At 35.4% G+C, this 27,945-nt stretch overlaps 1 protein-coding gene across 3 annotated transcripts in view; it reads right to left on the bottom strand.

Moving 5' to 3' along the window:
• LOC134542415 (farnesol dehydrogenase-like) overlaps positions 1 to 27,945 on the bottom strand; it is an 84,225-nt gene that overhangs the window by 48,464 nt on the left and 7,816 nt on the right. For 2 of the 3 annotated variants that reach the window (XM_063386627.1, XM_063386628.1), the window contains exons 2-4: positions 26,782 to 26,950; positions 13,503 to 13,632; positions 6,967 to 7,096 (exon numbers count right to left, since the gene is read on the bottom strand). In XM_063386627.1, coding sequence (XP_063242697.1) covers positions 6,967 to 7,096; positions 13,503 to 13,632; positions 26,782 to 26,950 — 429 coding nt within the window. Of the gene's footprint in view, positions 1 to 6,943; positions 7,097 to 13,502; positions 13,633 to 26,781; positions 26,951 to 27,945 lie in introns of all 3 variants that reach the window. The other variant, XM_063386629.1, reaches the window with a different exon arrangement.

Below are 27,945 nucleotides of genomic sequence, written 5' to 3'. Positions count from 1 at the left end.
CTAACTGGAAGTATCTTTTTATGACTGTTTCTTTTTTGGCCGGGAATCTGGGCCTAATTCTCCATGAAGTCCTTTCTTCTTTCTTATTCGAACTTTTTTTTTTTTGCAACAGCCCTTTTTGCCCTAGCATCTTCAAGACATTTATTTTGCGGAGTTGAAGTTAGGATCTGAGAATGCAATTTTTTCTTCTAGGCCTTGTCTTTGACTCTATTGCGACCCGAGAAATTATTTTTGGCACTGGAGCCACATCCTGGAAAGAACACGAAGGACCAGCACAACTGGAATGTGTAAAATCCATATTGGGCGAGACAATTCTGTTCCCAGTAGTTGAACTTGAAATAAAAGGAGAAGTGACAGTGGTAAAATTTTCAATTCCTCCTTCTATGATAGACCTATCCACTTTTGCAGGTTACTGGGAAAGAATTCCTCTTCAGAAAAAATATCTGGATCTAGAGGGAAAATTTCAGTTTTCCGAAAACCATTGACTGCCTTCTCAATTGTTGCTACCTTCATTAACGCAATGTTAAAGAGTCCTGAAAGTTCATCTGGACTGAGTTTTTCGTGGGGATGATTTACCATCCATCTTCTGCATGCTTCGTGGTAGGCCTTCTTCAGCGGTGCATAGAAAGCAACATCCAAAGGCTGCATTCAATGGGATGTTTGTGGAGGCAGAGACAGCATGATTATTCCATTGTGATGACAAAATTCATATGACTCGTGAGATATGTGGCTGGAATGGTTGTCCAGAACAAGCAATACTGGATTGTTAGGATCTGGTTTACAAAAGGCACTGAAATGTTTTAGCCATGCTAAAAATAGTTCCTCGTTTATCCAGCCTGACTTCGAACACTGATACAAAGAACCTGGGGGACCATCTGTGATTTCGGCACTTACGCCCTTATTGCCTTAAAAAAGTATGAAGCCGGCATCTGAGAGATGGGGACTTTTTAGGATCAATTTTTAACACCCAAAGGAACGTCTGTGCCAAATTTCAAACTTTTATTTTTTTATTTTTTTAGGTTTGCTCGATTTTTCCCCTAAAATGCCTGGGCTATAAGTTTTAAACATTATAATATGGGTGGTAAATAAACCTACACATGTGTAGATCTCATTTACTATTCACTGTTATTTAGAATGCGTTTCTATATTAATTTGCGGTAAATTATACTAACTTGTTTTTACTTGTAAAATTAACTCTGTTTATTTTTGCACCTTACATAATATATCTTTGAAACTTGTAACTTAAGTTACTTTGCCCATACGTTTATTTCAATCAGTTTTCGTGTATTTAATAAAATGTAGAAGTAACTTTTAAATACATCTTTCATTGTGTGAAAAACGCTAGGCGTTAGTTATTCGCGCGACAATTTTTCACCCAGTGTAGGCCGACTTGTTTACTTGGCAGACTTCTCTCTCCTGCCCTGGGGGTGCCGCACAGCTAGTACGACTTTCATGCTCCATATTATGTCTGTTGTACTTTTTAACAGATTAAAGCGGCTTAGCCCACCCATTCACGTTAGTTTATACAGTTTACATTTATTTTTGATAAATGTTTCGTTGGGTGCATGGTTACACGATTTGTTGATTAAGTTCTGTAAAGTTACAATTACGCCTAACAAAAGCTGTATGTAAAAATTTGTTAGAGACTTGACAATGACTGTTATTGTTGTTATTATTATTAGGTACGTATATAGTCTTAATAACAGCTTCAAATTATTATTGTTATGATTATGTATATCGTCATAATAACAGCTTCATATTCTAATGTTAAATGCATAATTATTTAAAAAAAAAATCTTTTTGTAACAAACATTCTACAGGCGTAGGTAGTTTCGAAGTAACTATTCTTCTGTAAATATTTTTGAAACTTCTATAAAATCCTAGAGCATTTTAAGAACTTAATGTAGCTGACATAAATACCTATCTGTTCGCCAATCTTCAAAAAGGATTGGTGTAACATATTCTCATATTACATGAAGCGAAAATATTTTGAATGTTTTTAACTTAATGTCTTAAAGATATTCATAATATGTCTACTAAGGTAGTCATTAAATTATTTTTGATTTTCAAACACTTTTTTATATCTTATACTAATGTCATATAATTTTTTTTTCGGACAAAGGTTTAAGATAATCTTAAGATTGTTATTAATAAATTCCAACGAAATTGATACTAAAAAATTTACTTTCTTTTTAAATTTCGAACCCTGTTTTTATGTTAATAGTTAGTTTCATCAAATATTATTTAAACGAATTGTTTTAGATAAAACTTAGGAATTTTTACAATAAATTATATTTAATTTGATAGTAAAAGTATTTAAAAAAAGTAATGTATTTTTGTTTTTCTACCCTTGTTATTTCCAGCCCTTGAAGTATTGGTTTGTATTATCAAAAATTGTTTTAAACTAAAGTTTTAAGTAACATTATATGATTAACAAACAATTTGAACGGATTTGAAAGTGCACCACTAAGGGAGTTATGAATTTTTTTCTTCTGCCCCTTATTTTTTTAACCCCTTGTAGCAATAGTACTTCCAATCAATTTTATTGTTTCAGACAAAGGTTTTTGATAAAAATTATAAGGTTTACCAACAACTTGAAGAATGTTAAATTGTAACTAATGAGAGTTATGAGTTTTTTTTAAATTCTACCCCTTATTTTTTCAACCCCTTGCAGTAATGGATGTTCCGATCGAAAATTGTTTAGACAAAAGTTTTAGATAAAAATTATATGATTGATACACAATTCGTACGAATTCTATGTTGTACCTACGAAGGAAGTTATGATTTTTGCCACCAACCCTTGTTTTTTCAACCCCTTGAAGTTGTGGTTGGTCGTATAAAAATTTATTTCAGATGAATGATGTACTGAATACTTTAAGGTTTCACGATAAAGGGATTTATGAGTGTACATGGTACATTATGATTTTTTTTAATTCAACACCTTTATTTTTTCCACCCCCTGCAACAATGGTTCGACATATAAAAAATAATTTCAGACAAAAGTTTTAGATAAAAATTATAAAATTTACTAACAATTATAACGATTTTGATGGTGTACTTACTGAGGGAGTTATGAAATAAATATATTTCTTAATTTTTATCGTTACTTTATTTACTACATTACTGCAATGGTTCGTCTAATCAAAAATTGTTCCAGACAAAAGTTTATATAGAAATTATAAGAAAAATACATAATTAGTACAAATTTGATGCCTTACCTACGAACACAGTTATGATTTTTTTTGTCCGCCAACCCTTGTTTTTTCAACCCCTTGGTGATACCGTCGGTCGTATCAAAAACTTATTCAGAGAAAATATTTTGGCATTACTCCTAAGAATTTTAATAAATTCAAAGGATGTGATATTTTCCATATTGCGTGATTTAGAACGATTTTTCTGTTTTTGAAAAAACCTTCCCCATTTCTACCCCTTTCTTCGGATATTGCTCATTAACGAACTCGATCGAGATTTTCCACATTTAGATTTTCTATATTAGTTTGGAATTGATTTGAGAAAAATTAGGACAGTTATCGCGTCCACAAGAAAGTGATATATATGTATATATATATATACATATGTATAAATATACAAGCTTTTGAGTTGACGATGGTTTTGGGGTCTATGGACCATGAAACGAAAAACTATGTAAAAAAAATTCCGGAAGTCGCACCTTCGTAACGGCTACAATAGGTAGTACCTATTTCTTTGAAATCTACCTAAAATACGTAGGTATTAAAATTCTTCTATGCTAATGCACAAAGCTGTTTCGAATTGCTGGCTCCCTTGAGTCACGCGAGACAATTCATATGCTCCTGGGGTTCTCCTGAAACAGTAAAATCTGCAGCTGTGTACATCAATTTAATTTTACCAAAAGAAATGCATTTACCAGTGGTGATTGTACTTTGTTTCTAATTTTATTTTTGGTCAATGTTACTGCAGAAAATATTCTTTCAGTTGCTGCGTATGAATGAGGCAAGCATAGCATGGCTTTAATGAACACTGTTATAGAAGGGAACATTTGGTCTCCTACAGCATTTTTCATTCCAAAAACTGTATTCCAAAAATCCATTATATTTCTTCTCTACTGTAACTTATAGGTAGCTATATTGTGTGTAGGTGTTGACACTGCATTAATAATTCAATTATTAACTTAATTTGATTGTTAGGTAAAAAGTGTAGGACTATATGTATGTACAAATCCTTATTTTACTTAAAAAACACAATAAACATTTATTCAACACAACACAGTACACTATAATGACACAAGGATTTCCAACAATAAAATATTAGAATTTTTCTTCCTAAATTTATATATTAAAATTATTATTTATATGAATATAATATCACGGATGAGTCAGAAGTAGATGATGTACACCCAGGACAATACGTTGAGCACTATTAGATAGAACTCCAGTCAACAATACAATATATGAAAACAAACAGGAAATCGATTAGGAAATATTCACAACATAAAATTAGTGTTATAAATTAAATTAATCATATATCATTTCCAGAGGTAAATACAATTTTTGGGTTATGTCAAGTGGCTTTAACTTGGTTTGTTCAAATTTCTATTACAGATGTTGTTGACAGCTTTTAAACATGAATGCATGTAGTTAATTGGCATTTAGACTGAGCATAAATAATAACAATCAAACGAAATAGTATGGTAAGAAAATAAATAAATAGTACTTAAAATAAAATCTGTGTGGGTCATTGTTACCGCACACCATAAATTCGTCGTCTTTCTTCAGTGCTTCAACAGTCTTTAATAAACGCCATTCCCTATCCAGGTTATCGAAATATTTTTCTTCAATAACATTAAGAAAACATTTGGCAAGTGGCATTATACTGTGATTGTCATCTGATTTATACTTTTCTGGACTCAGCAAGGCTAAACCTTTTAGAACAGAGTCATTAAAATTTATTTGTTTTAAAACTTGGCTCCAAAATACAACATAGAAGGCCAAACAATTAACTTTCAATAGTGTTAACCTACATCACTTGGTCTAACTATGCTCTTATCTAATCCCATCAAAAAGAGCTTCCACTCTCGCTCCTAGATAAACTTTGCTTATGTCTAAAACTGGCCGTTGTCAGCTGTATTTTCTTTTTCAATTGGATTATTTGAAACATATTGATGTTTCATGTAAGATTTCATTGTCAGTTTCATTTTTTCTCCCACCGATGAAACCAGAACATGAAAACGATATTAGTACATTGATAATCTAAATTTAAATTAATTATTACTGTCGACAGAATAAAAGCCAGGAACAAAAAATATGACTTAATTAATGCCGAACGACCGAATTGAGTTCCTGACCTGACTCGTCGTCGTCAACTGAAAAATTAGATTCCCTTCCACTCCTGTGTGTGTTTGAATAACACTTAATAATAAAACAATTTAGTGTAAACATAATATTATATTCAAGGCAAAAAACTCGAAAAAGTACTAGCTGGGGACACCCTGATTGTGTCTGAGAGTTGGCGTACTTATGTTGTTCTTCTCCTGGTCACGTTCCCTTTCCCCTCTAGCTACCGGCCAATGGCAGCGAGGGGGCGGGGCTAGCAGTGATTCTGACACACTTTTCTCTGATACGGTCTAATGACCATACGGTCAAGCGGTGTCGCCCCGGTTTGTATTATCACAAATTTTTTCAGACAAATGTTTTGTATAAAAATTATAAGGTTTACAAAGAATTTAATCGGATTTGATAGTGTGCCTACTAAGGGAGTAATATTTTTTTGTTAATCAAACCCTGTTTTTTCCACCTCTTGTCATGGTAAATTGTATACAAAATTAATTCAGACAAAAGTTGTAGACAATGATTCAAAGTTTTACAGTAAATTAGAACGAATTTGATAGTGTACATGGTACGGAAATTATGTTTTTTAAATACTACCCTTGTTTTTTTTTCCAACCCCCTGCAACAATGGTTCATATTATGAAAAGTTGTTTCAGACAAAAGTTTTAGATACAAATTATAAGATTTACAAAAAATTGGAACGAATTTGATAGTGTGCATACTAAGGGAGTTATGAATTTTTTTCTAATTCAATCGCTTATTTTTTCAACCGCTTGCAGCAATGGGTTTTCTAATCAATAATTGTTTCAGACAAAAGTACTAGGTAAAAATTATAATATTAATTCATAATCTGGACGAACTCAAAGTTGAGCCTACGAAGGGCGTTATGATATTTTTGTCCTCCAACCTTTGTTTTTTCAACCCATTGCAGTTATGATTGGTCGTAACAGAAACTTATTCAGACAAAGTATTTTGGTATTACTCCTACGAGTTATAAGTAGAGACATGCAAAATTCGCGGATTCATTTCGCGATAGGCTAGCATCAAAACAACTATACCTTCGTACCGCTTCTGCAATTGGCCCACATTTTATCCGCGGAACTGTGAGCCAATGGGAAACACTAAACCAAGAAAGTGCCGAATTACGGACAGCCTAGTTGAGACGTCTCACGCGTCAGTAACCAATGAACAGGTGTCATTTCCGCGAGTATTTAAAGGACTGTGGAGTTTATCCTAGAGGTCAATGAATCCGCGAATTTTGCAGGTCTCTAGTTATAAGACGTTCAAACGGATGCGATTTCTTTCCCCATATTATGGGAGTTACAGCGATTTTTCTGTTTTTCAAAAAACCTTCCCCATTTCTACCTCTTCGATCGGATATTGCCCATTAACGAACTCGACCGAGAGTTTCCACTGCCAGATTTTATGTATGAGTTTGTACATGATTTGTGAAAAATTGCGACAGTTATCATGTCCAAAAAATTGTGATATTATATATATATAATTTTGTTTTGACGATAGTTTTGGGTTCTGTGAACCATGAAACGAAAAACTATATAAACATTTTCCGGTAGTCGCACCATGGTAACGGCCATGGCAATGGAAGCAATAGGAGTGTTGCTAACAGTGGTATAAACCTGGTGAGGAGCGGGGTGGTTACCGTGACCCTGATGCCGCTGCCCAGCTGGACGAGCTCCCTCCGGAGGCCCTCGGTGAGCGCCGTGACGGCGTGCTTGGACGCCGCGTACATCTCGTTGTCGGCCACGGTGGAGGCGTAGTGGCCGTACATGCTGCACACACACGAGACACACAGTGCGGCACTGGGCGGAGGCCGGGGGTTTCCTTCCGTTCCCAGCCCGCGCTCGCCGAGGCCCGGCGCGGAGACGGAACACGCGAGCGGCGGACACGGGGGCTGGTGCCCCGGGCGTCGCTTCAGGTGAAGGAATGCTAGGGGGGGGAAACAAACTGACAGAGAAATTTACTTGAATATCGTAGTGTTAGAACACCAAAAAAAAAAATAATAATAACTTGAAGGGCATTTGAACTGAATTATATTTGTATTGAAAAGATACGTAAATGCATATCGTCAAATATTTTAATAACTGGTAATTTTTTTTTTCGCGTACTATACAACTTGCGATGTATTCAAAAGGAAATGACTGCAAATTTATATGTATATATATTTGCTTATCACCTAAGTTCAATAAAATACATTAGGAAATGTGAGGTTTTGGTTTGGTTTGGTTTGGTTTGAAAAAAAATACGGGGGTGGGGGCGCACCAAGATGAGTTCTTTCCCCGGGTGGAAACTAGTCTACTTACGTCCTTGTCTCCCAGAACATTCCACTAGCGCGTCTGCTGCTCCCAAAATGCACGGAAACGTAACAAATGTCAACCAATAGGATTTAATTTCAAATTTACGACATATTAATAAAATTAAAAATATATCTTGCTCCAAGATCTTAACACGAACATAATTTACATATATAATACAAGTAAATGAGACGGTTATAATAGAACACTAGCTACATATTATTGTATTAAAAAAAAAAAGAAGTTTTAACGTATTAAGAAAATAAATAAAATGGCTACCACCGCAGCCAAGTACTCGGCTTCTAATGGTCGCACGGAGCAACGTAAACGGAAGAGCTCAGCATTGCCGAGCCAATCCGCGCGGGTCCGTCTCCATTTACGTGATCCGTCTCAATTTCAGTGTCATTGTAGACCGGTTCTTAAGGCCTTGTCACACCCAATACAACTTAATTTTACCACAGAGTTAAGGATTGTATTTGGAAGAAACGTGGCTTTCAATTTTCTTCGTCAAATGAAGGTGAACATAGAACCTCAACTATGTTTTTTATCATGTCACACTATCAAATTTTATTTTTATTCTGAACTAACTCAATTTTGTTGAAATTTTTTAAATTAAATAATACACAACAGTGCTATATGGAATTTTTTTTAAATTGTACCGGTATTTTTTAATTTTCAAACTTTTAAAACATCCATAATTTTAACTCACATAATAAATTTATATAATATTAATTAATTTGAGTGATTTTTAAAAGTAATAATGCAGTTAAAAATTTTCCAAAAGTTATTTTCGTGAAATTTTTAAACGTTTAAGTTAATCGTTGCAGAGTAACAGATAAAAATATAATGCTGTAGACAACAGATGGTTGGCTAAGCAACACAGATTAACGTTAAATTGTGCAAAAAAGACAGCGCTAAACCCACCCCTCATGTGCCACGAGAATGCATTAAAGACGCGAGAGACTTGTCCTTTCAGATTCACTTTTCAAAAACTCTTTAGGCTGAAAGACCCTATGATAAGGTGTTCGGAAATATCTTTAAATATTGTCATGAATCGCACGCGCAAGCTTCGAAGTATTTTAAGGTATGGACCCAATTACGTACGACCGTTTGTCAACAGAACGTTATTGGTGGAGGCGGCGGGTATCGACCCCTGTTACTCTCGCAACCATGTTATAGGGCCTCTCATTAACTGCGTTTGGAATTATCACAAAATAATAAAAGATGCAACACGGTGTCCCCTGAAAACAAAGTATATTGCATCAATTTTTTTTTCTCGGTGGTCAGTTATCAGGATTTTTTAGGTTTATTTTTTTATAATTCTTAAAGTTCTTTTTTTTTGTGTCATTTGAGGTTTCATCTTCTCATTTCTTAAACCTTTAAAGACAACAGTTTCAGACGATCTACCCCTATACAACAGGTTGCATAAACACTTAAACTCATCCTCGTGCGACATAAACACTCCCTTTAAGAATAAAACTGGTATTCTGAATTAAATTAAAACATGAAAATTTATAATTGGCAAGACCGATAAAATTTATTCAACTGTAGCTCCATCAAAACAAAATGGGTAGGATTGGGTCAGACTCATACAGCAGAGCGAACTTAAATGTTTAATAAGTTTGTAACCTATTTCAAAGTTTTATAGAGAAAATTAATTGCTTGAATATATTCTAAACGTGAACGTTACTAATTGGTACACATCATTAGGTGAAAGTTCATTTAGCATAGCACAGGATCTTGTGGGTCTAAAAACATACATATTATTTATCAGAACTGCTTTAATCACCACACTGGTTCACGGAAGAGATTGGCTAAATGAATTGGGATCGGCTGTGATACCTTTTAGAACCATATGCTTCAGAAGCATTTGATGATCTAACATCATGCACTCTACGACAATTTAAAATTACAACGCGAATACTATAGAAGAAATTTGCAATCAATGAAAACTATTTTGTTTGGGAACCGCATTAATTGAGAATTTGCGAATTATTTATATATTATATATATATATATAATATATATATATATATATATATAATTCCGGCTACTTTAACTTGGGCTGAATTTACGACTGTTGATTCTTCCAGAAATATTTCCAAAGTAAAAGTTGTTTCAATAACACCATAAAGTTTAAGCAGGAAGAATATTTAAACTTAAAAAATTACTTACGCCGAAAATATTATCTTATGTTCATATAACAAAAAATTAAAATATTCTTTATATAGTTTTACAATACTTAGTGTAATTTCGTACATAAAAATGCAAATTAGTTCATTTATGTCTATACCTCAGAGGCATATGACACGATGTCCACATTCGGGAAAAATCACTTTTAATCGTAATCTGGACCACAGTTTGACGTTATTTCTAGTGGCAGTCAAAAGTAAGATCTATGATACCTGTTTGACAAAAATTGAAAAATAGTTTAGAAATAAGTGAGGCGCTATTTAAAACGCTTTAAACTGCTCTCATGAAGAATATGGTTTTTGTGACATAGAGTCTTTTGCCTCCGAGGTGCAGATATTAATACAAATGCAACTTGGTAAAATGGTTACTTTGAAGCAGGAGGGGGCGGAGTGAGCTTCGTTCCATTTCCGTTTCATTAAACTGGTCCGGTATCCCATTCTGTAATATTATCGGACCAAAACCCACCATTGTGCTGGTAACGAAAAGTGAAATGACAATGTGACAGGACTGAATGTCACCATTTACTACGGGTGGAGGGGAAAAAAGTGGGGGTGATATTTGCGGCCTTTCATGGCTCTGCAGGTGTAAAATGTTCGATTGCAATAGCGGGAATTACGGTTATCAATCGTGGGCACGAGACTTCGACGTTATTGGCTGGAGTGAAGAGATCGATGTGTGGCGACATTTGCACGTCTGTTAGCTTGTGTTTCTTACCTTTTAGTTGTTTTTTTTAATTAATTTTTTTTTATATAGGGCACTCATGCAGTTTGTGTCCGAACGTATATATATTTTTTAAATCATCTAATTTACAATTACTTAACGTACCATTTACAACTATGTTATTTTAATCCTCTTCAAAACGTCTAAAATTATAAAAAAAGCTGCCTACTAATACTCACATTGTAAAGAAAGAATGTGTGTTTTTTGTAACACATACACACACTTAAACACATACGCACATGTATATACATATATAAGTGAGTGTGTGTGAGTGTGCGTGCATATGATATAAAGGCTTGTTGCTTTGATATATATATTTACATCCGTAAATGTCCTACATTTTTACTAAAGCCCTTATCGTCCAGGAAATAATTCACACCGAAATAACATGAATGTAGTTCCGAACTTCACATGTTGCACTGTTTAGTGTCTAAACCAATTAAATGTCCTAAACTAAAAAAAAATACCACGAAGAATGAAAGAATTGCTGTCTGTAGACTTAAAGGCGAATTTACTGTTGTTAAAATATGCAACGAAATAATTAGCTTACTCGTTGAACCAGAGTGATCAGTTACTTTTCTCTTACGGGATTTTTGTTGAATGAATTGTGATTGATGGATTTTGAATTACGGTTTAATTTTGAGCCACTGGAATCGCACCATGCAAGGGCAGGTGAATTACCTAAGTGAGGACCATATTTCATATTGGTTCTATAGCAAATGAAGTGATGATTTATGGATCGTCTCACTGAATGCTGATTACAGTGCATTAACGTCGCAACAGCGATGACATGTACTGTAAGCAGTGATGATCATAATACTGAACACTTAATTAATCATTTTCATGTTCTTCAGCAAACACAATATTCTGACGTTACAACTTTTTAAAGATTTCACCCAAAGAACACTATTTTAAGAAAATTATGCTTACGAACAAAGTGATTGTAAGGGAGTACGTTCTTGGGTGCAGTATGCAGTACGAGGTTCCATTACATCATTCTTACTTGCAAGCAAAGATTTAAATTATAAATTAATTTTCATTTAAACTTTTATTTTAATTCAAAAAATGTTTAGAATTAAGTTTCTTTTAATGATTTATTTGATTAATAGGCAGAATAAAATTACCAAAGTAGGTTGCCACTATACACACATACAACACAATAAAAATCAATAAACAATAAAATATTTAAAATATACATACATGAAAACTTGGAAATTCTTGATAAAATTAAATACTTTAAAGAAAAAACTAAAGAAAATGTTTATTTTTTATTTATTTATCAATAATTTCTAATATCTTAGTAGTTGGTACTTAGCGATTTAAATTATTTTCGAAAACATTTAATGGCTTATAAAGTTTTAAAAATATTAAAGAATAATAACTGATACACGTAGGGGGGAGGAAAGCACAGTCAGAGGGGAAGTGAAGCCAAGAGAGGAAGGAATCACAGCTGTTGCACCATACTGAAAAACCTACATTATTTGTCCATAAGAAAGCATTCAGTGTGTCTTGTGACCGACATATGAGGAAAGGGAGACCTAGATTTCAGAGGGACGAGAGACACGCACGAAAAGTTCCGAAGTTATCAGGAATTTGTTCATCGCTCGCGAAAAAAGCCCATGTTGCAAGGATTTGTATATTTTACGGGCATAAAGTATATTGAAAAAGGCTAACCTAACCTGACCAACCTTTCGTTTCAGATACGATAACCTAACCTAAGATTTAAATTCGTTAAACTTCGGAACTGTTTAGGTTGTTATTGTGTCTTTCATCCCTGTGATCTGTAAGCTTTCCATCGGGAAAGAGAAACTGTCCGGTCGTTGCTTGGCAACGCCCCGATTTGTTTGGCTTCTCTTTCGCTAGCGCACGCATGCTCCATCTGGACTCTGCAAATATAGTCTGTGTAACGTAGCTTGTCTCAAATTTGCCCGTCATCATTAGTGATATTAATCTACCATTGTTGTCATTGAACGAAAGCAAACACTACGTTATGCTTTGCAAGTGAAAGTTGTGAAATGCAAGAGCGTACGAAGTAATCTACAATAGGCTTTAGCTAATCAGTAATGTAAGTTTAATATTTTTGGTAATACTATATTATTTCGCATTTTTTAGTGCTACTCTTCTGTGTGTAATTTATTTTAAATCTTGTTAATCTTACAAATGATATAAAATCAGAGTTTTAATGATGAATTTTTAAGACGTCAGAAATTCGTTAGTTTTTGATGTGTAACTGCAGTGCTGCCATCTGTGGCGAATGGCGCGAGCCAAAGTTCTCAAAGCCAAAAGGAAACTGTATTCATAAACTGTTTAGTGATTTTTAACAAGATGGGCAGTATTTTAATAAAACTCCTTGTCAAAAATCGGATCTACAACCGGGGTTTGGTAATTTTTTTCAACTCTTTTAAGCTTATCGAAGCCGCTTCATTATAAAGTTAAAAAAAAAATTACGGTCTGCTAATAAAATGAATCGATAGTCGACGCAGCTGCTCGGGAAACGAGTTCTAGCGGCGGGTTTTGTAAACTACGCGTGATTCGCGTCCAGAAACGTAGTTGAAAACGCAATTTGCGTGTATTCATCACTCTCGGCATTATTTTTTTTAAAAGAATTCTGCGTTAAACTTCGTGGTTAGATTTTCATATCATAAGTGTATTTGCAAACACGAGAGCACGTGAATTTGCTCGATACCGAGGTTAGGTTGTTGCACATCTGGCAAGACTGCAACACTCACTCAAATTTTTATTTTGAGGAAGCTGTTATTTTTTTAAAAAAATAAACTGCGGATTCTCATTTCTCATTTAACTTGTAGTTGCATATTCCACGCCATTCAAAATTCCGAGGTCGTCCCCGGAATGGGAAGCTGAGTGACGCGCCTGTCCCGGGGGGATGTCAGCTCCATGTCCGTGCCGCGCGGAAGCTCTGCCAGCCGGGCGGGGAAGAGGGGGTGGCGGGGGAGACGCGCGTCCGTCAGACCTGTTGATGTGGATGACGTGTCCGTCGTCGACCCCTCGCTGCCTCATGACGCGCACGGCCTCCCTGGTGCAGATGCTGAGTGCCAGCACGTTGGTGTCCAGGATCAGGCGCCAGTAGCTCGTCCGGCCGTCTGGACAAACACACAGCGTTCTCGGTCGCACAGTTTCCGCTGCACTGTGTATATGTGTGTGTATATATATATATATATATTTTTTTTATTTTTTTTTTTAATGGAACAAAAATCTATCGGTAAATTTTTATTACCACATAATAGTGTTCGCAGCAATACTGGGTTCGGATTCCTGCCCAGGCTTTCATCCTTCGTGTTGCCCCAGTAGGTACTTCTAACAGTTAAAAGTTATTTTGTTAAACCGTTCCCTGAATATCTTTCCAGTACTAACTACGCATATTAATAAGCACGATAAAACAAAGTAGTCAAATTTTTTTTATATTCTATTAACTTTTCGATGGATAAAAAAAATCATGTTTGAATGAAACATCAATCAAAATATAAAATTATTCGCCAATTTTCGTACGGTATACTCAGGGTTATCTCGAAATACGTATTTCACGCATGCAAAAATAATCATAGCCATGTGTTGTAAAAATTTACAATAAGTTTCTTGTAAAATTACAAAATATTTCTTAGAAACTGGCTTTCTAAGGAACCTTTTGTAAAATTAAACAAAAAATAATAATTTTTGTACTAAACATTTAGGCTTAGGCTTATGTCAAAGATTTTGAAAAGCAACCATTTGGGGAAACAATGGGTTTTGACATTTGGTATTAACAATTGTTGACTGCTCCAATAGGATTTAGTAACCTAAATTAATTTGATTCTAATTTTTCGTGTCATGTTACGTATCGTTTAAAGTCGGCTTTTTTTTTTTTGTAAACATGCACCCTTCACAGGCTTACAATTTGCCAATATAACTGACAAAATTTTCTGAAGACAGCAATGCCTTGTTAATTTGTTTTCATACGTACGCCAAACACCACGCGATCTTGTTAACACAATCTTACTTCCAAAGGAATATTTTGATTTAAGAACTTGTTTGAGTGATTAACGAATATTGTACGTGTGAATTAATTGGTGTGTGCCGTTTATTGGTGTTTTTGGCACAGATTTCAAATTTAAGATTATAAATTTTTTTAAACTAATTTAATTTTTGTCCGACTACTGTACACTTCTATCAAACCTTTCTCAGTCTAGTTCTCTGTCCCTTGTTCTCACCACGTAAGACGGTATTTCTGCCAGCACATGCTATGCTAGCAGGATGACTGCTATTTCTCTCGCTCCCTAGCATGTCCGGCGTCTGTAATATTAATTCCCTACATGACTAAATTTGCATAGAGCAGCTTCTGGCTTGCAAGCTCTATTTCTTAGAGGCCCGCTGAGCCCAGCGAGTCTCGGCACGACCGAGTATCTCGTGGACCCTCTTTCCCAGCCTCGTTGTGTTTTTTGTTTATCCTCACTCCCCAGTCCCCCCACTCCCTTTTGGTTCTCAGAATTTAGCCCAGGATCATTGCCCTGACGTGAACTCGCCAGGTAGTGGCCTACTTCAAGGACGATTAGCCACAGAAAAAGTATGTGCAAATATGGACCACACCCGACATCTAGTGGCAGAAATAGTAACTTCTGCACTTGTCGCCAGCGAGTGGAGCTAACGACGCGACACCTGGTGGCGACATTGCTAACCTCCCTCTACTTTCCCCTTTAGGCCGCAAGAGAGCATCACAGGCTGCGCCATAAGCCCCTATGCTTTCAACTCGCATCCAGTAAAAGTCGATTCTATGTAGCTTTCTATGCCAGCCGGTAGAGAGCACGATGGTCTTGCTTCGGCGCATCAACTGATGTACGCCCACCTCGGTCACCTCCGGAAGTTCTCGGCCCAGAGCCGAACCTTCCCCCTCTTTTCCCTAGGGCCGAGTGCCCGTTTTAATTAGGAGCATTGTCCGCCATTGCGGCACTTAGACTTCGGCTACTTAACGCGGAGCAGGACGGCCTGTGTCATCTCGGCATCTCCTCTGTTGAGAGGCTTGTTCGCGGCAGCAACGAACTTTTCATTCGAATAAGTAATGTAGTCAGCTGTGTTAAGGGATGTGATCCCAGTTTCGAAGTTTAGTAGTAGCCAGTCAGTCGTTCTAATTAGACAACAAGTCGTGTCTTAGTTTAAATTTTATAATTTTTTTTATTTTTCTAAATTATGGTTTCTTCCGCGACATCCGCGCTATTCTTGGTCCGCGCCTTTTGGATTTCTGCCCGAGACTATTCGTGAGTCCAGGAGCTACACCCTGTTTGTAATTACTTCGGTTTCTTTTCCTCCCCGAATTCCCATTTTTAGGCTTTTTTTGCCGAACTGTGTTTGGCTGTCTGGAATCAGGTCTAATTCGTCTGAATTTGACTTGTGTTTCAGACAGGGTCCAACACTTGGGGGCCGAAATTGCACCCAACATGTTGTCCAGGACCTCGAGCTTCGAGTCTCTTTAAGAAGAGCTTTATCCCGGCCAGACGTTCAACTTTGAAGCCCCGGGTGATATTTAAAAATATAACTTCTCCCTACAACCAACGGACGAACTTATCTTAATGAATACCAGCGAGCAGTGGCATAGGGAACTTACTTAACAAATAACAAAATGTGAAATTGTTTACATGAAACGATAATTACAGTAATGTGTGGACGAATCTAACATGCTATAATATGTCAGCAAGGATACTTTAAAAATTTTTCTGTGCTTGATTTGTTGTTAAAAGTATAGTATAACTTGTTTTAATCATAACGGGCCGGCCCCCTTTTAATACCATGTTAATACCCTTCATTGTGAAACTTAAATAATCTAAAACAAATGGCAAACAGATTTAATTTAACTCTTTTTAAATAAACCAGGAAACCTATATAATTATGTAGTGATTTATTTATTTCTTATTTACCTATTTAAACGATCTATAGCTCCCAAGTTGCTTGTGTTCAGGGAGTATCAAATTGTCTTGTTCACCGCCTCGTTCCACCTCTGGTAATACTTGTATTTTTCTTTATAATTTTGCTCAGCTGTTTCCTAGGCTTTTTTATAAATTTAAAATAATCTAATTTTGGGGCACGAGGGGCGTTACAGGTGGACTTATAATGACGCAAGCGATCAACTGTCTTTAAATAAAAAGAAGTAATTTCAGCAGCTTAAACTCCAGCCCTTAAGAGTGTGTGTGTTATCTGCACTTAGTTAATATTCAAGCAGCCCAGCGCTCATCCAGACTTAATGCGGGGTTAATGGAATTCCAATATTCATGGTGTTTAGGCTTTAATATTAAAATTCTTCACATCGTGGACTCAGGGCCAGATTACACGAAAGGAAAAAAAACACGTAAAACAAGCTTCATTTTTAGCAGGAGAAACGATATATTTTTAAGGGGTTGCCTCTACCTGGAGACCCAACTGCGTGCCCATATAGGGATACGTTCAGGCGTGAGGCGAACACTTTCTTAATGTCGCTTTCAAACAAACATGATGTAACACATAGAACTGCCGAGAGAAGAAAAAATACTTTATTCTAAAAAGTATGAGAGTTTTTTTTTTAATGTTTGTGTTAGAGGTTAACTGTTACTTACAAATATCTCCCTTTTTATATTGAAATGCTTTCACTAATTGCATTACTTCTTAAATTTTCAAGCCCAAAATTAATTTAATATTACAGCTGTGTTTAACATAATGATTTATTGAATATTTGTTAAATAAACAGTTAATGTGGTAATATATTTAATTTGTATGCATGTTGCATAGGTACTAATTAATGTGCCAGGTGATTATAACAATTATTTTATATCAAATCTTGAACAACTTGGGTACCGACTGGAATATATAGAATACCCTTACACCTTAAGCGTTCTTAGGTGTTGTCATAACATAACTTAGGTTGATTGTTTATAAAAGTTGTTTATTTATTAGATTTGAAAAATTAAAATAACATTTTATATTTCAAACTTTGCATGAAATATGAGCATATAGTCGTATGGTAAACAGTTATGATTTACTAACAATTAATATGTAGCATTTCTTACAATACTCTTTTAATTTCTTGACATCATTCATAAAAAATAATCTAAACTTAGTTTTCCCAAAGTCCTAGAGACAAGTTTTTCAAAGGTCAGGTATAAGTAATTTTTTTGTTTATTTATGAATGATATTCAATCACTAAATACTTTTACAACAAAAATTACACAAAAAAAGTTAATTCGAAACTTTGTAACACACTATTTCATCTAGTGAAGTATCCTCAACAGCAGCCCCCGGCAGATGTGAGCAGGTGCGTAGTATGGTGTAGCTGGCCGCCATAAAATACGAGCAGTGCGATAAATCCACATGTGTTTTTGAGTGACTGGCGTTCCGTTTTTCGAACGGAGCACGCAGTTTCCATTCAGTCAATAAGCTTTAATGGTTTTTGGGATGGTTTTATGCGATGTGCGAGCACCTCCTGTGGGTCGCGTGGGAAGGAGTCGGCGGAGCCCTCTCCGAAACACACCAAATATATCCCTCCCTACGTCAGCATGCCGCTATTTTTTTTTTTTTTTTTTTATTTTTTTTTATTTTTTAGAGCGTGGCGTGAGAAGTTTATTGTTTCCCAGCGACGACAGTGTGTCCTGCCTCGTAGCGCAGACCCTGTTTGTATTTGGGGGTTCAACGTTTTGATCCCTTATGGATACAGACCTCCAAAATTTTATTTTTTTTTATTTGAAGAGAGAGCGAGAGATGGAGCGCGCACCATTATACATTGTACTCATTATCATTGGACCATGCACATTTGACGCTTGCCGAAGGAGAAAAAACAAAAAAAAACTGACAAAATAAAGATCAACTTATCATATGCAATTCGGCTGGTAGGTAAAATGTGTCAGCAGACAGTGGGGGAAAAAAAAGACACCAACTAATTCAGGTAAGCTTACCTACAAGTGTATTGAGTTATTCTTAGTATCGGAAAATAAGGTGAATTATGCAGATCTGTAGTAGGTTTCTGTGAATATTTTTTTTTTCTCATTCGAATCGAATATCACAAAATTCACGATTATCAAAAAAATTTCGAACCTAATTTTAACATACAGAGAATTTTTTTCCACACTTCACACAGGATTTCAAAAAAGGTTTATACAAAGTACTGTAAACTAAAAAAAAAGAGAGAGCAAAGAGGTTTAAATTGTAGGAAAATTTAAAAAAAAACTGGCATATATTAAAATTTTAAGTTTGCAAATATTTTTTTATGTAACTGATTTTATACATAAAATAGGGTTTTATTTTTATTTTTCAATCATACTCACTGATTCAGTTAATACAAAAATGTGTTAATAATATCACAGAAAACAAATCTAAATCTCTTAACTATTCATCTTGGCCCCGCCTCAGTATTTTTTTTTTTTTTTTAAGTGTTCCACATGTTAAGGAATACCTATTGATGACAAATAATTACAAGATATTAATGTCGAATCTAATATAAAATTATTCACGAATATCGAATATTTTTCGAGTTATCGCAGACTCCTAGTCTTTAGTAATAGATCACTGGTAAGGGGGAAAGGAGGGTCCGTCAGAGGTTGTCCCCAGGATACTGCTGCTGATGCCGTATCCAGTCACGTGGGCAAGATAGATGCGCCCTTCCTCAGAAATAAATTACACGTGACCAATATACGTTTCGGGTAACAACAAAATTATATTTTTAGCATAATATAACGGAACTTTATCAGTTTATTAGTGAAATATCTAAAGATGAAAGGTAACAATTAATATGTGAGTCACCACAGCTCTCAAAAGATTCTTTAAACTTATATAAAGCTCTGAACGTCGTTTGATAGGAAGAGACACAATCATTTCAGTACACAGCCGCCAAATAGTCTATGATGATATGACCAATAAGAGACCACCGTGCGTGCGAACCACGCAAGATGGAGGAAAGAAGTTAGAGTTTTGGTATGTGCAATCTTTTCCATGTTAAAATGTTATTAAAGTTTAGATGAGAACGAACCCTCTCCTCCTTTTTTTCCATTAAGATAGCATAATATTTTTTTTTTGTTTGTACTAATGAAGTTCAACGATAACTCCTTGCTGATGTGTTGTTAATAAAACTCACTTCATAATGGCATCATTACGATTCTTCCTATCAATTACATTTCGAGTTATTAAACAAAACATTATTGTGTACTTTATGAAGGCCTCAAAATTAGCCTTTATGTGGCTACGGTTTTTTGACGTGACAACGTCTAATAAATCGATGAACGCCGGCTGCACGCACGAAAAAGTGTCCTGTTACGCACATTGTCCCGTTTCGCTGTGTCCCGTTACGCTCATTTTATATTGCTCTTTGCTAACCTGAACCTCCTAGCATTGCGACCGAGTCCGTGGCGTAATTCTGTTTTCATGCATTTCAAGGTAACATTTTCATTGCTCTTTACTAACCCGTTCCTCCTAGCATTGCTGCAGAGTCCGTGGCGCAAATATATTATTTTTGACTGCATCTTGGTGTTGGGTAAGCCATTTTCCTTCACATCTTCCTTGAAACACTCCCATTCGTTTCCTACTTTTCCTCTCATCGTCCTATCCTTAACAAAATAACACAGATTGGAAGAAGTTAAATAGCAAACATGTATAAAAGTTATAGTTAAAATAATCTCTTCGTTAAAGTAGTAAACATATTTGAATTAATGAGTGCAAATAAAAGTAAATTTATCAATTAAATTGTAGATTTCATTTCACTCCTTCTTTGTATCCATACAAAATAGTGATAATTCAATAAAAATGATTCAAGTTTATTCATAAAAGTATGCAATCATTTCATCAATGTTTTGTTATGACGTCACGTTAAGCTATCGTCCGTAAACCGACTTTACAGACAACCAATTTTTCAATAAAATTTTGGAAACAAAGAGACACTTCAGCTTTAGAACCCACCATCTCCATAGACTAATAACATAATGGCCCCGATGTCCATAAATCGTGAATGGAGTGCGTTGGAAATGGTGACATGTCGAAACGTCGGAACAAGAGTCGAACCAGTTAATTCTGCATCGAGCAGAAGGAGGGGGGGGGGAGGATATTTTCCGCAGGGCCTCATGGGGGGGAGGGGGTTGGTGGCGTGTTGTGTCCCGAGGAGATAAAACTGCCGGTTGACGGCGCGTGAGTGACTCTAGGCATCAGTTAGGGAGGTAATTGGCGTAATGACCTCGTGCGCGCCATGTTGGAATTGACGATTGTTTTATTGACCAGAAAGTGGCGGTTTTAAACTCGCATGATACGTCTGGTGTGCGCGCATTTATCGTCACGCAGTATACCTTCAGACATGTCCAGGTACACTATTCAGAATATTCACCTTAAATTTACGAAGAAATCAGATTACAAATCATCGTAAGTTTACGGCTATCTTCGTAAATTTACGGACACTGAGTTCACTTACTTTGAACATGAATCCAAAAGATTATTCTTGGTATATTAACAAAACATTCAAAAACTGTGTAAGATCAGGGGCGTAGCCAGGGGGGGGGGGGTTAGGGTTTCAACCCCCCCCCCCCCCTTAACACTAAATATTTAATTAATTTCCTATTCATGGCTCAACAAATTTCATATTAAAATTAATAAAAATTTTACCATTACAATATTTAAATTTAAGAACCGAAAACTGCTAAAATAGCACTATTTTACACCTTAAAATCCAAAGTTTTCCGGGGGAGGACCCCCGGACCCCCCGTTTTAACACCCCCCATACACATATCCTGGCTACGCCACTGTGTAAGATTACTGTAAAAAACTCTTCTTTTGTCCATACATGTGTCTACTTTTGTTTAGAACTAAATATACAACTCGGAAGTCGAAATACGGCGTAGTTTCTACTAATATTCAATTATTTGAAATTACCAATAACTCTTCGTTTTGTTCAGTTAAATTTTTCGTTGAAAAGTCTGTAAGTTTGCTGTAATATCTAAAAATGTAAAAATCTGATAAATATCTTGCGGTGTTTATTCTATTGCTGAAAGAAGAAAAGGTGAATGTGTAGTTTTACGTAACATGTTTGTGAACAGAAATTTCTCACCCACGTTGTTGGTCATTTAATTTTATTCTCATTACTATAATAGAGATTTTTTCTAAATGTATCATAATTCCTCTCCACAATTTGTTGTTCGGTCACAAATTTTGTCTCTAGATATTTACTAATATTATTTGTGAGCTGTGAAATACAACAACGTTGATCATTTAAAAAAACAATTGCCTTAATACCCTAGTGGATAACACTTTGTGAATTTTCAGTGAAAAAATTATGACGAAACACAAAGATCAAGAGATCTAACGTAATAGCTTTACAGGAACAGCACGTAAATAATAATAGTGATAAGGAAATAAAATAACCAACATTGCGAGCGACAGAGCCGTAGGGCAACAACATTGAGAAAAGGGTTTCTTTGAGCAGAGGCATTTTTGTTTGCAGTTAGCGAAATAAAAACGCAGAGTTGATTTAAACAAATATTTTGTAACAGGAAAAATTCTGTTGACCCAACAAAATGAGTCCGTAAACTCACTCGATTGTATACATACTTTGAATCAATTTCTTTGGGAATGAAATATGCATGGATAAGCAAAAAAAAATCAACAAGTAATTAATTTTTGTTTCTCGTATTCTGTACATAACAACCATTTTTTTCTCAGTGAATTCCAAAATAATGACGGGATATGAAACACTTGATTCATACTGTGTGTTCACATGCTGAGTAATGCCGATGGTAGGTACCAAACTATCAACTGTTGTGCCTCGAGATAGACGCCTTAATATTCTCATCCATCTTGGTCAGCTCAGTTGTTAAGTTAATATAAACAGCAAATCTCTTACGAAATGGATCTCCGCTATTTTCAACCACTCACTTATTTATTTTACGTCTGCGTTACATACTGTAGGATTTATTTTCACTTTTAAGCATTTTGAAAAAAAATGTTGATAAATATTTTATTTTTATCGACTATCTTCCTTGTTATAGACATTCTTTTTTATTTATTTATCTTTTCGAGACCCAAACATTTCGTAAATACCAATCTAAAATTTTAAATGATTAAGATCGTTATGTTAAAGTTTTTTTAGTTGTAATTATGTTATTAATGATTCTTGTCAAATATTTTCACATATCGTTCGTGAGATATGTATGTTTTTGAGAAATTTTTGGATAAAACTGAACTTTATAACAAATGAAATTTCTAAATTTGCTTAAAGCAAGATTTTGAGTCAGTTTACGTAATGTAAATTTGAATATTTTTCGATATAAATACATAATATTAAACAATATTCTTAAAATAAAGAGAAAATTTGTCTCTAGAAAGCTTTCAAAACGTTCTGAAAGTAAACTAAATGCTGAAGAAAAACGTCAGTTATAACAAACTCATTTTTAAAATGTAAAATATCAGTAAAATTAACTCTACATAAAGCACGTACTCATTCATTCTCAAGAATAACCTGTTTGTTACATTTATATCCATGTTAGGATAGCCTAATCCACACGTTAGTGAGTAAGTTGCGTTTTCCCATTAAGTTTATTTCTGCCATGGCTTTTTATTATTGCTTTTATTTATGCAGATAAGACAAAGAAGGCGCTTTGTCGGAGAAGAATAAATTGCTCGTGTCACAACGGAACCGGAGGTTTAAGCATGTGACTTCATAAATCTGTAACTCCCGTCCCAAAGCTGGAGCAGCCAATTAGCGTGGAAACATTGCGACTCCGAGCAGAACTTCATTAGGAGCGTTCGCTTTTGACACGGTGCAAGCACGGCTAAGGACTCGTCCTGTTGAAACACGAACAGCAATCAACATTTTCGTATTGCGCCTTAATCAAGATCACCGGTGTTTCCCTGCGGTGGACAGAGCCAAGGAAAAATTAAAATTTTTTATCGTTCTTTGCTCTATGAAAAATATTATTACTTGGTAATTGTCCTAACTAGTTCCGAAAAAACACCGCATGGCGAAAGAGGCACTTACGAGGCAGTTAAATACTTGATTTTAATGTAGCTTTGGTTAAAAGCCATGACAAACGGAAAATATTTGTTGTATTCCAGATATATTAAATGGTTTTTCCACTATTCACTTCATTGTTAAGAAGCTAATAATAATTTTTCACGTTAAGTATGTCTCTGATCTTGGGACCATGTAGACCTATAGTTTCCCTTTAAATGTGCATTTGTCTCATTAACTGAGCTATCAAATTTCTTAGCCTATTTTTTTTATGGGCGTGAATGTATAACGAAGAGCGTTTACTAGTTTAATACTTCATTTATATGATAAGACTTTATATTCTATGCATGCGGTTTGCTTGGCAGCGCCTTGTTGAATGCAAGAGCGTGTCAGGCGAGAGGCTGCCCTTGGAATGTTCACGGAGGGTTAGAATTAACCACCAATATAAATAATGGATGAGCTACGGCTCAACTAAGTCTCTAGCGTCATTGCGCTCTGGAATGCAGACGATCACATGAAGAAACTTAATAATGTGCCTTGGCCCTTAGTAACAAATGGGTGGAGTTTAAGATTTATTTATAAAAACAGAATAGCAGTTACCATCCATGTACGCCCGATAATTTTATGTTAACGCCACTTACTTTCGCGTAACCATTCCATCCCATTCCGTCCCTACAAGGCAAAGTGTAAATTGTGATATATTTTTTACTTCATCCATAATGATATGCTCGATAAACCACCCGGTGGATCCGTAAACATTCCACCCCGTGCCAATATTCACATCGTAGCGTCTCTAATGAGATCGTGTGAGGAGCTCGTTTGTATTTGCACTTGCACGCTGTTATAGAAAGAAAGTGAACAAATCTGAGCCTGTTCACTTGTTCACGACACACACACACACACACACACCTACACACACACACACACACACACACACACACACATATATATATATATATATGTTTGTGTTCATATATATATATATGTTTGTGTTCATGTAAGAGTCACGGCTATTTGTTGTGTTTTCTCTAAAGTAATCGTTTGTACTCCAGTTCGTAACGTAAAATATATGAAATAATATAAAATAGTTTTTTTTGTAGGTTCGTCACATTCGCTAAAATTAAAAATTTTATTAAATAGGTTTTACTTTACTGCGAATTTCAGTAAACCTATTGAGCGATTTGAGGCAGTTGTAATATACTAGAGTTGCACTCCACAAGATTCGTGTTATAATCCTGAAATAATTTTTATTTCTTTTTTCCATGGTTTTCCGAAATCACTACATGAATGTTGGAATGGTTCCATACTGGGTCAAGGTCGATTCTTTTCCCAACATCCATTATCTGTGTGGTTGTGTGTTGACCGCTGCAAAGATCACGCTGTGTACAATACTTTAACCTTAAAGGAGCCTGCATAGTCAGGCGTATATCTGTGTTGGTGAGGAGGGATGGTAAGCGTATCGCTCGCTGGTGGTTCTATCACGGTGTCGCCTCTAAGCGCAAGGCTCTGAACTGGCGCGCAGTCTTCTCGTCGTGCATGGAACAACTATGAAATTGGACCGTTAACGATAACATGAGATGGCGGAGAAATGAATACATAGGTTCAATGCAAGGGCTTTGTGATTTTTATAGAATCTGTACTGGGCGTTTCAAGACTAAAAATAACTCCGAAAACACGCGTCCTTTAGCCTTTTACACTCTCCTAAAAATAGAGTTTCAAAACGAAATACGGAAACAGAACTACCCATCCGCCCTCATGGTGTTCTTAAATGCTTTTCGTAAGCAGATGCCACTCGGATATCTTTAGTGGTTTGCAAATCGCTTGGCCTCTTCTGAATCTCTGCACACCGTGTGTGTGCCGAGGTGCCCCTTAAATGCAATCCCCTTAAATTAAATAAAAATATTAAACATACCTAGTAATAACTGTAGTCTGTGAAACAAATGAAAAATGTTTTCCTCTTTCTTCACCTGGGATGAAGACGGTTTTGATAAAAGGCTTCAAGTGGAATTTTTCGATAATATGAGCCATCTCGAGGAACACCGCCCCTCCGCCTCGGCTCCGCGGAACTCCGAAATATTCCCAGTCCGAAGTTGGAATCCACCCGGAGGCCTTAAGATATTTGGGGGGAAGGGGAAGAGAGATAGAGTAGCCGTTTATAATATCGAGCCCTTGTCTACCACTTATTTGTCAACTTCCGGACCGCGAGCTGCTAGGCACTTGAGAAAGGCGCGAATATATTCTTTTTAAAACTGTATATTCAGTTCAATTAGTGCGTGAAGCCTTCCTACTTACTTCTGTTCTCATAGTGGGAAAGGCATTAAGACGATGGTATGATTATTAGTTTAAATAAATACCCGTACATTACTACACGTGTTGTCCAAAATTTTGGTGCGATGGGGACGCACGTTACATCTACGAAATGCAAAACAGCTAAAACCATTCTTAAGTATATAAAAGCGAGCAAAGATTAGAGCATTAATACGATATCAACTGTGACGGATATGTAATATTTTTTGCATGTCTGGTAATTAAATACTCTACAGGTTCCATACTGTATTATTTACTTATATGGATCAACGTGTAGCTTATTTCTTGTACCATTGCTTGATACGTAAAAAAAAATTACTGAACAAAACGTTTGGTGGAGAAGAGGAACCCAACTTAACCTCAACATCATAAGGAAAAACAGTCAGCATCGAACGACAATGTGTACGCTGAAACATCTCTGAATGCTAAAAAAAAAAAAAAAAAAGAAAAAAAAAAAAAAAAAACCGTTTCATATGTTGATCGCATGGGTTTATTTCGTCCCAATGTAGTGCCAAAGAAAAAAAGTGATTAAATTTGTAGAATTTTATTCGTTAAGGCACGATTTTAGGGCCCACATATCTACTTTTGAGTATTTGTTATGTTATGTCACAGACTTTTATAAGCGCGTTTAAGTATATCTTACCACAGAAGCTCTAAAGTGAAGATAAATATTTATGGCAGATTTCATGTTAGTATTCGTCCTCTCGCACCATAGAGTTGGTCTCTGTATCTACGAGTCCGTTTGAACAGTATTTGACACCTTAATAAATAAAACATTTGTTATAACCATACTTATGCACTCAACATAGCCTAATTAAATAAAAGCATCTAGTACTAATGTATAAGCATGGCATGTGTTTGAGGAAAATCAAGGAAGTATTTGTAGAAGTGGTTTAATAGTCAATTGTGCATCTAATTTGTATGCTTCTAGGATATTCCTCATTTAAACTGGTGAATACCAGCACATACCTACACATTCTGATGTCAGCAGGAAGAGACGGTCACTTACCGACAAGTCCGGCTTTGAGAGCTATCCCGGCATTGTTCACCATAACATCAACTCTTCCTAGGTTGCTCTCTATCCATTTGAAGGCAGACAATATGTCTTCCTCGGAAGTTAAGTCCGCTGTCAGAGGATACAGCTTTCCAGGCTCACTTTGCAACGTCTCGGAAAGTTTCTGCAAAAAAAACATATTTCATATAGCGTTAACAATTAATTATTTATATGAATTAGTTTACCTATCATAATGCTACAAAAAGTATTCATGTAAAAATCACTTACTCGACAACACGTTCTCAGTAATCCATTCGTAGACGGAATATTTCAGCTAATATTTTCAGCTAAAATAGAACGTTAATTATCTTTCTAACGAAATTTAGAAAAGTATATTTGTGGTTAACACATCATAAACTTTTGCACAGAAAGGTTTAAACCTTAAATTATTAGGAAGAGTTTCCTTATGGGCCAGCAAACAGAAATACGAATCATGCAGTAGAACGTTTTGGAACTGTCGGTATAGACACAAAAATAGTTTACATTATGCGTAAGAAAATAATTATGTTTTATAAGAATTAAATGTTTATCTTTCCAATATATTTTATACTTCAAATATATTTCATTTATTCTGCAAATTTAAAAATAAATGCGTAGATAGTTCTGGATATTTTACAGGCTGCATTAAAAAAATTAAACTTCGTTAAGCTTGGCTATGAGAACATTTACTGTGTTTTACTAACGAAAAGTTTTATAAAGTTAGTTTGCACGTAATTCCTGAGTTTAGGATAGTCACAATAATATTGTTTTGCTTAAGCGACTTGGTGGGTGGAAACACTTGCTGCAAACGTGTTTCTTACAACAAATGAAAGATAACATACATCTACACAAAACAAATAGTGACATACACCCGTATCAAACAAGAACTACACTCGATCTCAGAATACCATCTCACTCCACCAGCCAATATGCCAAAAACTGTAATTATGTGGGAATCTGTTTATATAATAGTCTACCTCGGCATGTTAAAAATATTAATAATAAAAATTTTTTTGCAAAAGAGTTAAAAAAATAGCTGAAAAACAGTTTTTTTATTCTTTCAAAGATGTTGAAGACTTTATAAAAATAAAAAATAATAGCAAAGATTTTATAGGGCAATTTCAATCCCACTTGTAATTT

This window comes from Bacillus rossius (assembly GCF_032445375.1).
Source record: "Bacillus rossius redtenbacheri isolate Brsri chromosome 4 unlocalized genomic scaffold, Brsri_v3 Brsri_v3_scf4_2, whole genome shotgun sequence".
NCBI lineage: Eukaryota > Metazoa > Arthropoda > Insecta > Phasmatodea > Bacillidae > Bacillus > Bacillus rossius.
This window is presented reverse-complemented; position numbering and strand designations above follow the sequence as displayed.